The sequence below is a fragment of the Biomphalaria glabrata genome, chromosome 11 (assembly GCF_947242115.1).
Source record: "Biomphalaria glabrata chromosome 11, xgBioGlab47.1, whole genome shotgun sequence".
Lineage (NCBI taxonomy): Eukaryota > Metazoa > Mollusca > Gastropoda > Planorbidae > Biomphalaria > Biomphalaria glabrata.
The window spans coordinates 15,811,818-15,830,071 of record NC_074721.1 but is presented as its reverse complement, the minus strand read 5'-3'; the positions used below and the strand labels follow the sequence as shown (position 1 = coordinate 15,830,071).

General features: G+C 36.1%; 1 protein-coding gene across 7 annotated transcripts in view; it reads left to right on the top strand.

Annotated features, from left to right (window-relative positions):
• LOC106066222 (uncharacterized) overlaps window positions 1-18,254 on the top strand; it is a 78,060-nt gene that overhangs the window by 45,716 nt on the left and 14,090 nt on the right. For 6 of the 7 annotated variants that reach the window (XM_056003746.1, XM_056003747.1, XM_056003744.1 and 3 more), the window contains exons 24-32: window positions 1,304-1,469; window positions 2,702-2,868; window positions 5,936-7,163; window positions 7,949-8,004; window positions 10,235-10,269; window positions 10,790-10,862; window positions 11,021-11,043; window positions 13,094-13,161; window positions 13,957-14,151. In XM_056003746.1, the coding sequence (XP_055859721.1) occupies window positions 1,304-1,469; window positions 2,702-2,868; window positions 5,936-7,163; window positions 7,949-8,004; window positions 10,235-10,269; window positions 10,790-10,862; window positions 11,021-11,043; window positions 13,094-13,161; window positions 13,957-14,151 (2,011 nt within the window). Of the gene's footprint in view, window positions 1-1,303; window positions 1,470-2,701; window positions 2,869-5,935; window positions 7,164-7,948; window positions 8,005-10,234; window positions 10,272-10,789; window positions 10,863-11,020; window positions 11,044-13,093; window positions 13,162-13,956; window positions 14,152-18,254 lie in introns of all 7 variants that reach the window. The other variant, XM_056003745.1, reaches the window with a different exon arrangement.

The window sequence follows — 18,254 nt, the reverse complement described above, 5'->3', positions numbered from 1 at the left end:
ATTAAGTCTTTATCATTATAGAAATGTCAATCACATTTAATAATGACCACCCACATATCAAGCTGTTGGCACTTAACTGTTCTCTACAAAATAAAAATAAAAAAACAATACACAATGATTCTCTCAATGAAACTGATTTTTCAAAAATATTTCATATTCTTGTCATTTTTTGTGACAACTATTTCTCAGGATGTGAAATTAATAGAATAGAGTTTTTAGTTGTTATCATCTACTCCTGGACTGAAGATGAAATATTATCTATGTTGTTATTTTGTACTCATAAGTCTACATTAGTTTAATTTTCTGTCAAAATAGGAAAGCATTCAGAATAGAATAGGAAGCGTGGTCGAGAGGCCAAGTGCGCTTGAACTTGGCTTGGCTTCGACACCCGACTCGGGCATAGTTGTGTTTACTGAGCGCCTAAAGGCAGCACGGAAAACCAATTCCTAGAACCCCCCCCCTCACCTGGGCCACAAATGAGATTTCACCAAAGAGCTCTGAGCATGCTATAAGCATGAAAGTAGCGCTATATAAAAGCTATAATAATAAAAAAAAATAATAGTAAACAACAGATACACAATCAAACCACCAATTAGCTCACAAAGTAAACATAATCACTTAAACAAAGTGACTATTCGACAGAATACAGAGATGAAAAGATCTGTGTCTAATACAAATAAATCAAAAGGAGGTAACACTCAACGTAATGAAGAATCCAATAACACCGACAAAAGGCTGAACAATCAATAGAAGTTAATCGACGCTGCTACTAAATGTCGAAGAAGTTTAATAGCAATGAAGGGAACCTCGAATATTAGCAACATTTATAAACTACTACTTATTTCTACAATGTCCTGGAGTAAGTCTGTTGACGTCGACTTACATTTTCATTGTCCCCAAAACCCTATCCTTGTTTTACTAGTCACGTCACTGTCACTAAGTAAAACTTCCCCAATTCCCGAAACAAATAATTAATTCCTAATCGTGACATAACACACAACATAGCTGATCCTGATGTAAATTGGACTGTCTGAAAGTCTACAAATGTATCTTTTTATTGGAATCTTGACTTGAAAGACACATGTTTTATCATTAGAATATTAAGTCATGTTACAGTTTTCCTTTTTTTTTGTCTGGTAATCTGATTTTAGTTGAACAACCAACATATGAAATGCTGTAATCTTATTGTAGTTTAACACTAACATATGAAATGCTGTAATCTTATTTGTAGTTGAACAACTAACATATGAAATGCTGTAATCTTATTGTAGTTTAACACTAACATATGAAATGCTATTAACAGCGGATGATGCCGACTCGCACTGCACTGATGATCCTACTCTGTATGCTTCCTATAAAAAGCTCCGGTGTCCCACATTCGTAGGTCGTTACTATGTGCCGATCCTGTTAGGTGTTTATGTCATGTTCACAAATGTTTTACTGATGAATCTTATCACAGCTTCATTTACGTAAGTCCTCTGTTGTTTTTTTTTTTTTTTTTTTTGTACCATGTTATAGAGCAAATAAATAAGGGTTCCAAATCTGTGGCACTAACTTTTTTTTGAGACAAAAAAGGTAACAAGATATAATGCATTTTTGCAAGAAAAAAAATAAAAAATTTTGAGTTAACAAAGGGAAAAACTTGATATGAACATATTAAAAAAGATTTTTTTTTTATTTATGGACATGATCACATAACATAAATTAATTTTATGGCTTATTTACTTATCTTATAAATTATAGATGTTTAAAAGAGAAAGTAATTACATCCTACACATATCTATGTGTCAATCTAGTCATGCATGTTAATCAGTGACTTTACCTCTCGATAAGTATGTTTGTTTTCCTTGCTGATACAGGCAACCCATTTCATGATCTAATAGTGTTATTCAATTGGCCTCCTTCAGTCGTAGAACGACTATGGTTCATCTCAGAGCACACTTCAAAGTGAGATGAAAGCCTGGGTCGGAACGGTGTCGCCCACACAGCAGTTCCCCCCTCTACGCGCAACTGTTGTGACCAAAGGAACGGAATATCCAATACAGTTTGGGATCAGTAGCGCCGCAGGCTCTGCCAGGCTGTTCACGGTGTGCCACAATCTGCCTTAGGGTCACCAGCTCCTGATTTTTCCTCAGGGTTGTCCCCCGAAGCCTTTCCTGTGTTTGGGTATAACTGCAAGGCAGCGGAGGTTTGGATTCAGAGTTTTCCTTCTCATAGATGGGTTGGCTAATAGTGTTAATGCCTAGGCTAATTACCTCTAAGAGTTCAGATGATTCTAAATTAAAACTTTTTGGTGTTGTTAATAAAAATGCAATTTACTGGATTCACATCACCATTGTAAAATGTTAGTTGCCTACTTTAATTAGAAAATAAAAGAGACAAATTAAATTACAGAAATTAACTTCAGCTTTCATTCACTAATTGCAGTTTTTGTTTTAAATTTTATTATCAACTGTGGAGCTCTTCCAAGTAAATCGATGCCTAATGTAATGTGTTGATCATACCAGCAACAGTAAGAATAAGAATTATTTGAATTGATCCTTATCGGGAATTATTGTGATTACAATTTAAAAATAAAGCACAACAAACCAATTGAAAAAGAACTTATTTCAAAACAACATGAATATTTAAATTTGATTTATTTATGTATTTCAATTAAATATTAATTTTTACAATGTGTTATTGTTTGTGCTCTTTTCAGGAAGTCCATCGAAAAAATCCAACAGAAAGCTACAAAGTTGTGGAGATTTCAGCTCTTCCAACTGACTAGAGATTACTCAAGAGTTTTTTTTTTACCTTTGCCATTTACTTTTATCTCCATCTTGGCTCGAATTGCTAATTATGATCCAAGAGGTGTGGATGGATTTTGTAAGTAAAATTAGCTTGTTATTAAAAATTAAAGTTAATCTTTTCAGATATTGTTTTAATACACTTAGGGCTTTGTTAAGGTTGGGTGGTGAGGATCTTCTGACCATAACACAAGTTAATAATTAATAATATTTAATAATTATATAATAATTATCATTTGTTTTTTTGGTAAACTTATTTTTGTGTTTTATCTGGCTTTTAATTTTGTAGGACTGGCTAAGCTTTTTTATCTAATAAATTACAGACATTTATGAAAACAGAAGACAATTATTTCTTATGCATATCCATGTGTCAAATTAGTACATATTCAATAGAAAGATAAATTCTTTCAGTTCATCGATATTCCTGGCTGATTTTTGCAGCACTTTCTTTCTCTATTGACACTAGGTAAGAGAGAACACCAGCAGCGGCGTCACTAGGATTAACATCTAAGATTTTTAAATTAGAAACAAATTAAGCATCAGCTGAACAAGCTTTCCTTAGTAAATGTCACGTACACTGTATCTATATTTAGCCATAGTCTATATTTTAGCTTGTCGGCAGAATTTTAGCTACCTCGGGATTTTCCATCACGCAGCAGGATTATGTTTTGAAATAAATATGATTGGTTTAAAGTATGTTTTTAGATGTGTACATTTTCACATTAGTACTAACCAAATGAGTTATAATGTCATAATTATTTTTTATATTTCAAAATGATGACATTTTACATGTATTATTTTATACGCATTTCTATTACCATACAAATGCTTAAGAAAGCGGGGGGTAATATGTCAGGTACACTGTATCTTTATTTAGCCATAGTCTATATTTAGCTTGTCGGCAGAATTTTAGCTACCTCGAGATTTTCCATCACGCAGCAGGATTATGTTTTGAAATAAATATGATTGGTTTAAAGTATTAATTATTGTACTTTGTGCTGCATTTATTGGTTGGCCTTGCAGCGGAGAGATGTTGGTCACGTGATAACGCTCTAGAGCCCGGGAAGGATTCTAGATTGCGGCAGTCTTGTGTGGAACGTGTTAGAGATAACATGTACGAGAGTCTAGTATTAGAACTCAATTATATTATTGTGTAGATTAGTTATTCTATTCAAGTACATTTAACCATTGTAATTATTTGTGAATAGCTTTTCCAAGTTCTGAATTAAAGTAATTGTTTTAGACGAAGAGAAGTTTCTTCATTGAATATATAATAATATACTTAGATCGTCTTGTCAACCAGTAACTTCTAGATGATCCTCTTATCAACTGGCAACTTCTAGATGATCCTCTTATCAATTAGCAACTTCTAGGTGATCATCTTATCAACTGACTATTTCTGAATCCTCGGCAATTACGATCATTGATTGTGCTTCAACGTGACATCTTGGCATCAAGTTTGATCGTAACATCTAGCACTATTGATGATCGTAACATAAACTTTAAAGAGCTCCTAGCGGAAAATTTTGAACATTATAGTGACATTATAGTCCTAGTTTCCCGAAGACGATTACTGAAAAAAATGCTAGTTTATGAAAAGTATATTGATAGGTACAAAAACTTGAAAAGAATTTTTTTTTATCTTAACAATTGAAAGTCTACTATAACTTTAGAAAATAAAAACTTAAATTTCCTTTTTAGGATTTCAAATGTGAAAACTTATAAATAACTTTAAACTCAATATATTTTGCGACTTCGTTTTCAATGGACAGAATTGCTTGATATGAAATTCGTTTTTCAAAAGTTATTTATAGTTGTTAATTAACTTTAGTTTTGAAAAGCTTTTTTCACTTGACGCCACGTAGGCATGCCATATGCCACTTGACATGCATTTGATAAGAAACAGTAAAAGGCTTAAATCAAAGGCTGGTAGAAATTCGTTGACGTCCTTCAAAACTTTGCTGCCTGTACATGTCTTGTAGTTCACATATCTTGTCGTCTGACCCAGTGTAAAAGAGATTGATGCACTCATCATTAACCTCTTGTTCTTTATTTGAGTAGTGAATCCAGCATCTTAAGATTACTTTCCTGATATTTTCTTATTGTTAAAACTTATTTTTCTTTTGCAATAACATGCTTGTTTGATTTGACAAAAGTTATCTCAATAACATTTTGAGCTAACTTGTCAGAGACTTAGTAGAGTAAATGTTGAAGTGCTTGAGCTTAGCCACCACTTGGCAAATAATTAACACTTTCATTTGAAGGTACTCTTGTGTTTTGTTGACTTTTCACTCAGTAAATCTGCCAACAAGAAAGGTATGGATGTATTCACAGACAGTTGTCTTTGCGTTGCGCCTCTAGTATTTGTATTTTCTGATCGACGGCAAAGATTTTCGCAGTTACACTTTCATAAAATCATTCTTTCATGAGTCTAACAGCAACACAATGAACACACCAGCGAGTTGTTTATATGACACTCTATCATTAATTAAAATATCCCATCGATTGGTAAAAGCGGCAAGGAAAGAAATTCTAGACAACAGAAAAAAAATTATGTTAGAAGCATGTTTGAATAAGGAATGTTGACCAAATAGCTATTATACTGTTACTTTGGCAAATGGTTATTATAACAAGCAGGGTGTTATGTAGACAGCACATTGACTAGCGCATTTCCTTTCCTCAACTCAAGTCAAGTACTCAAGTAAAATCCCTAAAATTCCAAGACTCAAAATCTCAGCGATCGCAGATATTCAAACTCAGTACCTCAAGTTTGAAAGCCAATAAGCACTTAACCCCTGTACTACCACACACCCTGTATGCATCATTACATTTACAAAAAAAGACAATGTAAGTATCACATTTTACAAATAATAGTGTCTTCACCAGTTCATTTCAACCAATACAGTTAAGACTTCTTATAAGTAGCATTTTTACGATACTCAATGGCCCCTATTTGTCATGTGTGCAATGAGACCCTTTGAGCTACATGTTACTATGGCACTGTTCACAAAAGTATCTTGTTTGTGCAGAATTTACTATATAACAGGTTTAAAAAATGTTGTATATATAATACAAGGGTGAAATGGGTGGAATATATTGAAAACGTTCCTATATTCATTGAACTTGTAACTTTTCATGTTTTTCAGCTGTCACAGATACAAAAAATGCACATTTGAAAAAGATGTCTTCCTTTGTTGATGATCATAAGAAAAATGTGGGAAAATGTCTGAACAGCTCTGAGTTGAAGACATTGAAACATTTCCCTAAATTATTAAAGAGCATAGATTTTTATTTTGACTATTTGAAATTATTAGCCAACAAAAAGCATAAAACTCCAAGAGTTGTTTATGAAATCGAAGACATTTTGATGACAGTCAAAGATGTAATCAATGAATTTAAAAAATACACAATAAGAACTGAACTAATAAATACTATTTCTCAGAAAGAAAGAAATTTGAGAAATTCTCAGGTTAAGCATCTTTCTTCTAGCACTGAATCCACCTTAAACACATCAGATTTACAACTTTGTATCGAAGATTTAATGCAGAGTAACACAAATATTTCTGAAAAGATTTTAAAAAATGAGACTTTACTGGAGAAGAGAAATTGGAAAACAAAGAGGAAGCTGACAAAAAGAGCCCAGTATGAAGTGCAGCGTAAGTTAAGACACACACGATACAAGGAAACCCCTCGTTTTAGTCCAACTTCTTTAAAACCTTTAAAAGAATTGTTAGACAATCTGGAACTTAGTAGACACACTTTTGTTTCTGAGATCTATGAGGTGAAAAAATCTTTTGCTGATTTAGAAACGTTCATAGAAGAAGACAATTTAGTTTCTCAGCTTGAACAGTGCATTGAAAAAAGCTTTGAGGGTATCTCAGAGGTCACAGAATGGATTGAAAAACTAGAGACATTGGTCCACGAAGGCAGCTGGTATGACCCTTCATCAGAGGATTATGAATTACAAGAGAAGAATGAAAAACAAAACACTTTGCCTGAAACTTTGTTGCTTGATAAGAAACTGAAAGCTTTGCGTGGAATCAAGCGTAGATTGAAAGTTTTTCTCGACAGCTTCCACTTCAATAATGGCAGAGATCAAATTGGTGCTGGAGAGAAGGGAACAATGAATGAGGAATGGAATAGTCAAATTCGTGGTCTCCAAATTGCTTTCAAAGATTATCAACATGTCTACCTAGATGACGAAATCACACAGATGCTCAATGAACTTGAATGTCTTATGTTGCAAGAGAACAATCCCAAATCCAGTCCTACAAACATGAGTGCTGTCATTAGGGATCTGGAGCTCTTTGTAATGCAAAGTTACATTGAACCCAGTCTGCAGGCAGAGTGGAAAGAGAAACAAACTTTTGATTGGTAATTAATGTCTTCTCTATATTTTAATTTATTAGGTACTAATGACTTTTTTTTACAGTTCAGTTTATTTTGTAAAATATGCTTTATTGTTGATTGTTATTTATATATTTTTTTCATTCCAATTTCTTAGACAATAATGTTTTTTTTTACATTTTATTTAGTTAATACTATTGTAACTGTTACATTTGATTGGTAATAATAATTGGTTGTTGTTTCTTTTTAAATTCAGATTGATTTATTTTATAAAAGTTACATTTTTACATTTAATTTGTAGTATTTAAATTCTTTGATAGATTTCTGAGGAAAAATATATTAATACATTTTGATTTTTGTTTCTATTTTTTTCTTCTAGTCTTTTTTTTCTCTGCTATGTTTATACAATAGGTCAATTATTTTTTTAGTCGATTGGCGTGGAAATGAAACAAATATTATAAAACTTGTGTGTTTATCTGTTTATCTTTTTATTTATGGAATTCTAAAGATGCTTTTACTTTGAAACATTTATTATGACTTCTGAAGATGGTTAGATTTTCTGTTGAATAAATATAAGTATACAGTCATAGCTTCAGTGGAATCTCTTGACTTGATTTTATTGTACTCTTTATATAACAACAAAATTTAAAGTATGTAAACAACATGATTCACTGCTTAAATTTTTCATATGTTAATTTGTATTTCTTGGTAAATTACATTATTGAAACAAATTTAACAAAAGTATACGTATAGCCTATAAAGAAATTGTAACTGTAATAATTTTTTTTATCAATATCTATATTATCTTCAAGGGATGACCCTGAGAGATCAGAGTCTGATAAAGTAGCAGAAGCAACTCAAGGCAAAGGTAGTATTCTGTTTATTATATCTGTATATATTACTTATTGCAGAGCATTTATTTTGTATAATGAAATAATCTTTTAACCTATTAAACTACCTTTTACTAGCAAAGTAGACAGATGTTCTAGTTTCAAGAATTCTGATAAGTAATGTTAACGCACTATTTGGAATTTGGATCAAAAAGTTATTTATTTCATAGAAAGGGAAAATTTTGCTTTGAGACTGTGACTATTATAAACAAGACAAGGATTTTAGGGATTGTAGCAATGAAAAGTAAATAGATATATATATAGTTCGTTCATCGTGGTTCGATGATGACCACTTTTTCATCCAGGGAGCTGAGGGCTTTGCACTGGGGTTTTATGCCTCCTCATGTGGCTGGTGAGACTTATGTGAGCCCGGAATGTTCGGCCGCACACTGGGCAGGTTATTCCAGCTGGAGCTAGTGTCATTTGCCTTGCTTTTCTTCTCTGGCGTTTTTTCTTCTGCTAGCGTTGTTCTTTTTTCCTCAGCAACCTGTGCGCCAGTTTTCACAGCGCGACGCCATGATGCTCTGTCATGTGCCTCTGTCTCCCAGGTTCCTGGGTCTATGCTGAACGCCTTCAGAGAAGCTTTGAGGGTGTCCCTAAAGCGCTTTCTTTGACCACCTTGCGAGCGCTTTCCTTCGCTTAGTTGGCCATACAAGAGTCGTTTAGGGATGCGGTGGTCTTCCATTCTGCAGACGTGTCCTGCCCATCACAGCTGGGACTGCATCAAGATTGTGTGGATGCTTTGCAGACACGCTCTTCGAAGGACTTCAGTATCTGGTATTTTCTCTTGCCATTTGAAATTCAGTATTTTTCTCAGACATGTCATGTGGAAGTGGTTCAGTTTCTTTGCATGTTTACTGTACACTGTCCATTTTTCTGAGGCATAGAACAATGTAGGGAGAATGACGGCTCTATAGACCCCTAGCTTTATGTTTGTGGTGATACCACGTCTGTTCCAGACATTTTTAGACAGTCTGCCATAGGATGCACTGGCCTTGGCGATACGCAGGTCGATTTCACTGATTTTTCCGTTTCTGTGGAGTGTGCTGTCAAGATATGTGAATTTGTCCACTGCGTTTATATCTTGTCCAATTATAGTGATGCTTGGATTCGAGTAGGCTTTCCCAGGAGCAGGTAAATATAAGACTTCAGTCTTGTTTGTATTAATGGTAAGGCCAAAGTCTGAGCATGCAGATCATTTTCAGAGCAGGCATTTAGGGCACAGTCGTCAGCAAATAGCAAGTCTCTGATTACTGCTGAATTTGTTTTTGATTTTGCTTTAAGCCGCCTCGGGTTGAATATGCCACCATCAAATCTGTATGATATATTTATCCCGTTGTTTTCTTTATTTGTGAATGCATCTGTCAGCAATGAAAAGTAAATTGAAGACTTATGGCAGCTCTAGAGTAAGGTCGACTTTTAGTTTCTTTAGTAGATATTTAGATAATACAACATTTGTCAATTTCCTTAATTAAGTATTAAACTTCTTGTTCAACATTGTTTATCAGTGTTTACTGCCTTTATATTGTTGACTTTTCTACCTGTGTTATTTCGATATTGAAGTGTTACCTACGTTAAGACTTATCTGCACAAGACACAACACTTAGTAGTCAGTAAAAAAGTAATCATTTCAAACCTTGTAATCTATAGGCCAGATCATGTAAATGTTATTTATTTATGGTCAACAGTTAAAATGAAGGTGTCATGTAGCCAGCACAATGATCCACCACTTTACTATCCCTAACAAATGTCAGGTACCTATTAGAGTTAGATGGACTTAGGGGTGCCCTTAAAATCCTGAAATTAAACATGAGAGAGGAGCCTTTGTTCACTGTATCCACTAGTGTAATCATGATCCAAACCTGTGCCAGTCTCAGTTTTATACACATTGAAATTAATATATATTGAAACTAAGGATATGCAATGAGGTCCTTTAACACTGCCCTACAAATTGAAATTCTAATATTTTTTTTAAAACATTGTTAAAATGATTAGAATTTCTTTTTCTAGGTTAAAACGAAAAGTCATTAGCAATTCACTTTGAATCATTATTTGCATTATTCTTGATCTAATTTATAGTATTGTAATTCATGTCAATGATGGATTTTTTAACCAAAAATAAATATTAACAAAACATATTTTTTTCCACTAGAATACATTTACATGCATTATAATTATATTAAAATATTTTTTTGTTATTATTATAAGGTATACTAGATAGTAAAGATGGCATAAAAAAAGATAGGTATTTTTTTTTATTGTATTTACAAAAATATAATTTGTTATTTATAGAACTATTTCTATTTTAGAATTTATTGAACACAAAGATATATTAGCATCTATTCGCCTTTATCTTTGTAATTAAATTTCATTAGGACTCTAGTTAGTTTATTTCTTTTAAAAAAAGACCTTTAAGCTTCAAATACAGCCTTTTTAAATAGATATATATATGGTATCTAAAATGTCAGTAACTGATACTATTGTCTGGTTACAAATGAATTTGATTATAAACATGAATGCCTATTTAACACAATGATGTTAAACTACGTAAGAAGTATTACTGTACATTATGTGATTACTCACTATATATTATGATAGTTTTTTGGGTCAGAATCACTTAGGTTAGATATTTAGGTTCAATTTGATTAAATTAAATGTATCTATAAAATAATCTATGTACTTAAATTATGCTGCATTTATTACAAACAACCTATAAGTCAACAGTAAACCATTGCTTCATCTATTATTACTATCTTTTTAAATTTCAGAAATATGAGCAAAAATGAGACCAATGGCAATAAAGAAAAACTTGAAATAATGGAAACTGAGTTTCTAGGTAATAAAACTGTTTTCTTTTTTGTTTTCATTAGAAGTCCAAAAAGTTGTAAGTGTTTATGATTTACAATCACTCAATCTATCAACAGTTTTCATTTAGCTTGAAGTATTATTCACAATAGTATTTATATCTTTATTTTTTTTTGTTTCATGTTCCAGAAGAAGAAATCAAATTCTACTGGGTAAGTTTTAATGTAACTATTTATATATTTAACTATTTAATAACGTGTAAACTTCAATATATATATATATTTAATTTTTTAAATTTAATTATTTAATTTTTTTTTAGAGCCAATACAAAATGAAATTTTATAAAATATCATTTATTAAGACATTTTCAAAATGCTAGACTTGATAGAACCTGCAGCTGATGATCTTTAAAACAAAAGGATAAATTGGTGTTGTATAAGTAGGGAGTCCTAAAGACTAGCTGTCTTAATCTACATTGTTATGGGTATGATAGTGTTATAAACCTGGTGGTGGCACAGATGGGGGTAGTGGTGTGTGTGTGTAGTCAGCCGACGCAAATCGCCCCAGGCCAGCGCTAGACGAGCGGTCAAGCGTGACGAGTTACGACTGTCAGCCGAGTCGAGGGTCAACAGGACAGTTCGGGAAGGATCGCCGACGTGAACAGAGCTCAGGAGCGTCACCAGAGTTATAGTCATCTGACCACCTAGAAACGTCGAGGGGCGTTCTGTCCGGTTCGAGAAGGCCAGTAGGGACCCTATATAAGAGCGGAGGTGTCGCAGTCAAGCCGGTCTAGAAAAGGGGCTCAATACAGCAAGGTTCAGAAAGCGGGTTTACGACAGGAGTTCAGAACACGGTCGACTACAGCACAGTTCAACGGTGTGGTTCTGTACGGAGCATTACGACGGTTCAGTGCGGAGTACTGTCAAGTACAGTTGAGACGAACGGCGTCTTGATCTTGGTGTGTGATCGAGTCCGACACAACGAGCCCAAGTGTGTGAAGTCAGTCCCGAACTGTTGAACCCAGTGCAAGCCCGGAACGAGACGGAGAGGCCAGTGCAAGACTTGATACGGCGGAACGGTGTTATCGGAGAGATATTTGTTATCGCAGAGCTATTTGTACTGTTCTACGTGCTGCCAATTGTACAGTATTGGCTGTTATTTATGGACATTAAGTAAACCTTTACGTTATTTTGGAGCCCTGACTTGTCAAGTTCTTTAAGTTGGTGGTGTATGGTGCAGTTTGCAGAGAGCCTGGATAGTGAGATTCGTAACAATAGCATTGTGGTAAATCACTGAACAAGAGAAGTACTGGACCACAGCTATAGTTTATCATTTGAAACTCAACTTTGAAAGATGTGTTACCTATTAATTAGTAGTGGGATAGGTGGCTGAGGAGCATAAAGAACTTGGCTATGTGAGAGTGTTTGAGTTCAAATACTGACTTGGAATTTGAACTTGATATTTTACTTGCACTCAGTTGTGTTTGTGGGGAGCTTAAACGCGCCAAGTCATCTCCCAGGTATCTCCCCTCCCCCGCACATGCCCATAAAAGAAATTTGGCAAGAACACAACAGGCAGGATATAGGATAATTGCAGAAGCATTATACAAAAGCTATAATAATTGATATTGGAAAAACATCCAGAAGAGAAGCTGTAACATAGTAACATATTTTTAAGTACTTATGACACTTATGACCAATGACATTTTTACATTATCTTACACTTATCTGGCTTGAAATCTACATATACATTTATAAATTATTATAATGTATTGTTTAATATGATGCCAAACCTTACTAGAATTAATCATCACTCCAATCTTAGGCCCTTAAAAGTTGAAAGTGCCTTAAATGGCATGCACACCTTTATTTGTCTCCTGATTTTTTTCTGCTTTCTCAAGGCCACTTTAAACTTGTACATGAATAAAATAATAAGCACATTAACTCACATTTTACATGTTTGACATAAATGGTGAAAATATTTTAGTATCATTTTTTATTTGCAATAATAAATATTAACATGAAACATACTAGTAAATAAACATTGCATTTTTGAAATTTAATGTTTTAAAATTTTTCTACCCCAAAAAATTGACACATTATGATGTGGAATGGCCAAACGATCACAAAAGACAAATCATCTATTTGTGATATTTTTTGACCTAACAATTTTGAATTAAAATACATAAGCAATGCTCATTTAGTATTTGGGTCTAGTGTAAAATACATAAAAATAATATTTAATGATTTTTTTATGCTTAAGATTCCTACTTACAAAATATCAGGGGTACCATCTACTGAGAGAACATTCAATCTGGCTTATGATAAAAAGTAAGTTGAGCATATTTAATTTACTGTTTTTGTGTTGTTTTTTTTTTCTGTTTTTTTCTTAGTTAAAAAAAAAGGTGGGAAGTCTGATGTAGGCCTATCACTTTTATATAAAAGTTAATTATTCCTGATCATTGAAGGAACTCAAACCCTAAGTGGAACAGAGTTGGCTGGAAACAACTCTTTAGATAGAAAAGAATGTGTCACCACCTCAAAGTTGGTGCCATAGAGTAGAAACCCTAATTCTGTATTGTGTATGTTAATTCCATATTGTGAATCTTATTCACAACCCATGTTGCACTAAGGTGAACACTTTTGACCTTAGGTGAACCAGGGAGTTAAAGGCAGTCAGTCCACATAGAGATCTTGTAGCAAGCACTTGTATTGAGTCACTTAATATATAAGCAGTAGAGTTAGATGTTTAAAGTAGTTGGTTATAGAATAAGTACTAAGTTGTGATATTCGTATATTACTGTTGGATTAATACTGACCATTCCTGGGTCGAATTGTATGGTGTATTCACTATGTGGTGTTATATTAAACTTATTGTGTCTGCTACACCCAGCGTCATTTCATTATTCTGTGATTTGTAACAAGAACCCAATGTCACCACCACGCCTACATTGATAACCACAGCCACATTCATAACATATAAAACAACCCGGTGACAGAATGTATTTAGCAGTTTTAAAGAATCATAATGTGCCAACAGTGAATTCAAATATTGTAATGAAAAAATATGTCACTAACTACATTGTTACTTATAAAATAACAAGAAAAATCTTTGTACGTTTCCAGGGAGCCAAAGCATATAAAATTTAATCAAAAAGACAAGAAACACAACATTGATAGAAGGAGCTACCTGGGGCGCTATGAGCTTGATCAATACAATCAGCCTATCAATCCACTTTTTGATCCAGAGAACAAGGCAGGAAAGACTGTTGAGCTTCTTTACTGGGGACCAAATCATTTTGGAGTTCCAATCATCTCAAGGTAATGTTAAATAAAATACTAATCACTTTGAATGAATTAAAATATTCTCTAAAATATTGTTGTAAACTTGTCCCCCCCCCCCGACTGACCATTTTTCCCCACGTGAGATCTTTTTGAATTGTTGTTTATGTTTTGGAGGCGAAACGGACCTGAGCGAGTGTGTTGAGGAAAAAGGAACTGGAGTTATGATCGTGGATTTCTGAACGGAGGACTGTTTCTTTTCTTAAATCGGTTTTGTGAATAGTTGTATGTACATTTTGATTAGGAGGACTGTGCAATTGTTTCGATTATTCGGATTATTGACTGTTCGTAGTAGATTGTGCTTCTGCAACGAGAAGAATATTGGCGACCTGACAATCGGTGAGTTAACTATCTTTAGCCTACTCCAAAGTCGTAACAACTGGTGTCACAAGTGGGACCCCGCCCACTCTACTTACAATGTCTACTTCTAAACGCCTTCACGAGCTCCAGATTAATGAAATCCGAAAGGAGCTAAAGAGGCGAGACATCGTAGCGTCAGGAAACAAAGAAGCCCTTGTTAGCCGTCTGAGAGAGGCCTTGAAAGAAGATGGGTTCGACCCGGACACTCACGAGTTCGAAGTGAAGACTGATCTCGGCGGAATATTGAGTGAAATGAAAAAAGAGCTTCTAGGGTCAATGCAAACAATTGCGACTAGCCAGAAAACAGATATGGAGGAATTCAGAAGTAAGCTAAGGGATGAAATCGCTGCAGTGAAGTCGGAGCTCACAGTGCAGATGGAGCAAAAGATTCAAGTCCTTAGCGACGAGGTCCAGGCAGTCAGAGTTGAGCTGGGCAAGGTTAAAGGCACAAAAGTAAATTTAGGGTCAAGCGAGGCAACTGGAAAAGTCAAGCCACCTATCTTTGATGGTACGGTTTCGTGGACAGTTTATAAAAGACAATTTGAGGCGGCTGCAAAAGTGAACAACTGGAGAACAAACGAAGAAAAAGCCACTGGATTAATGCTTGCGTTACGAGGAAAGGCCACTGAATTGCTCCAGATAGTAAGCGACCAGCAAGATTATGAGGCACTTGTTAGAACTATGGAATTGCGATTCGGGGACGAACACATGAAGGAGGTTTATAGGGTGCAATTGAAGACTCGGCAGCAAAAACCAGGAGAGACACTACAAGAGTTGATGGCAGACATCGAACGACTGGCACGCTTGGCTTATCCGACCCTGACCCAAGAGATCTTAGACGTTCTCGTCACGGACGCGTTTATCGATGGTGTTCATGACCCCGAATTGAAGAAGGCCATCCGATTGAGTGGGAAACGAGAGGCGAGCGATGCTTTGATATACGCCTTATCTTTTGAGGCAGCTAAAGGCACAGCGAAAACGACCTATTTCAGTCGGGGGCTCCATGTGCAGGAGGAGGACCTCACGCATATTATCAGACAGGTGGTGGACACGATAGAGGACCGGCGGTCACAGCAGATGCCCAGGCAGAACAGGTCGGTCTTTCGCTGCTGGAATTGCGATGCCCCTGGCCATATTCAAAGGAACTGTACTCGAAGAAATGCAGGCCGTCTGAGAGGAAGAGATGGATTGGGTAACCAGCAAGCAGCCACCGCCCAATCTCAGAACCAGGAAAACTAGATTCTGCCGGTCTCGTGGGGCGGAGACAGGCAGCGAGATTTACAGGAAGCCTTAGACTTATCATCCCAGTGGCTGTGTTAGGTAAAAATAGAAGTCTGAGTGTACAAGGGAAAGTAGGAGTTCGTTTCTGCAGATTTCTCTTAGATACTGGCGCATCAAGATCAATAATTCACACTAGTCTCGTAGAAAACCATGTGATTCATGAAACAAGTGGCTATTCACTAAAAACAGCTAGTGGTGAACTGCTGCCGATTTTAGGACAAACCTTTGTAAATTTTGAGATAGCTAACCAACGTTTTAGTCACGAATTCTTGGTCGCCCATATAATGGATGAGTGTATTCTGGGACTAGACTTTATGCAATTATTTGGATTCACGTTGAACATTGGGGGTGGCACAGTACAATATGGGAATCTAGAAATTCCCTTGCTGGGGGACAACATGGAAGAAGAACAGATTAAGAGGGTCTTAGTAACAGAAGACACTATCATACCCCCACAGTCTGAAGCCATCATATGGGGAACAATAGAAGGCAACGATCCCATGTCTATCACAAGCCTCATAGAGCAGTCAAAGGAAGCATACAGAAGGTTGCCTGTTGGGAGAATATTGGTTGTTAACAGAGAAGACAGGAGAGTACCTGTTCGCGTTATGAACGTTGACACTCAAGCTTGCAACCTACAAAAGAATAATGTTATCGCCACCTGTTGCCCAGTGGAGCTTATTGCAACGTGTGGTGCGGTGGCCCCTGTAGCTAGTGCATCGTTATGAGACTCTCGAGTTGATCTAATGCTTGGAGATGTGGGCGAGAATCTGTCAGAGGAAGAGTACAATAAAGCTAAACAACTGTTGCTAGAGTTTAAAGACATCATGCAAGACAGTGAAAATGAAGGTGGCCGGACTAATATGGTAACCCATAGGATAGATACAGGTAACACTAGACCAATCCGGCAAACACCACGGCGACTACCATTAGCAAAGCAACAAGAGGCCGCTCACATGTTGGAACAAATGAAGGAACAAGGAATTATAGAATAGAGCCGTCTAACAGCCCATGGTGCTCGCCTGTGGTTCTGGTTCAGAAAAAAGATGGCTCTCTGCGTTTTTGCGTTGACTACAGGGCTTTAAATAACGTCACACAAAAAGACAGCTATCCACTGCCGCGTATCGATGACACATTAGACACTCTTTCTGGAGCTCATATATTTTCAACCCTAGATCTCAAAAGCGGCTACTGGCAAGTAGGTTTACATCCTGATGACAAACAGAAAACAGCTTTCTCCACGGGAAACGGACTATGGCAGTTTACGGTTATGCCTTTCGGGCTCTGCAATGCACCGGCAACTTTTGAGAGACTGATGGAACAAGTTTTGCGGGGCTTAAATTGGAATGCTTGCCTGGTCTACCTAGATGACATTATAGTCTTCGGAAAGACATTTGATGAACACATACATAACTTGAGGGAAGTGATGCAGCGTATTCGAAGTGCGGGAATGAAACTAAATCCGAAGAAGTGCTCATTCTTTCAGAGGGAAGTTAAATATCTGGGCCATATTGTATCCAAAGACGGGGTAAGCACAGACCCAGAAAAAACGGAAGTCGTCAAGCACTGGCCTACACCTACTAATCTTCATGAGCTCAGAAGCTTCTTGGGTCTTTGCAGCTACTACAGACGCTTTGTACCCAGTTTTTCCACTATCGCTAGAGCCCTTCACCAATTGACTGAGAGAAAGACGCAATTTCAATGGACGCCAGATTGTCAAGAAGCTTTTGAGAAATTGAAAGAGGCTCTCATCTCATCGCCCATGTTGTCTTATCCCCTACCAGGTAATGTGTTTCAACTTGACACGGATGCTAGCAATACAGGGATCGGTGCTGTTTTATCACAGGAAGTGGACGGTAGCGAGAGAGTGGTAGCCTACTTTAGCAGAAGTTTGTCAAAAGCTGAACGAAATTATTGTGTGACTAGGCGTGAGCTGCTAGCTGTAGTGGACTCCATTAAACATTTTCACAAGTATCTGTATGGACAAAGATTTAAGTTGAGAACAGACCATGCGGCCCTCCAATGGCTACTTTCCTTCAAGAATCCGGAAGGACAAGTAGCTAGATGGTTAGAAAGGTTACAAACTTATGATTTCGAAACACAACACAGGAAGGGACAAGCCCATTCGAATGCTGACGCTTTATCACGACGACCTTGTAAGCAGGAGTGCAAGCATTGCACAAAAGTAGAAGGGAAAACAAGTGCCCTGGATTGTAGGCGGTTGGAGCTAAGTGCATCAGCGTCTTGGTCTGAGGAGACGATAAGCAGAGAACAAAAGGATGACAAAGATATTGCCCCAATTTTGCAATGGAAGGAAGTTGGACAACGCCCTGATTGGCATCAAATTTCTAGTACGGGAGAGATTACCAAGGCTTACTGGGCGCAATGGGACTCTCTGGTGATAGACAACGACGTCCTAAAACGGATTTGGGAATCCACCG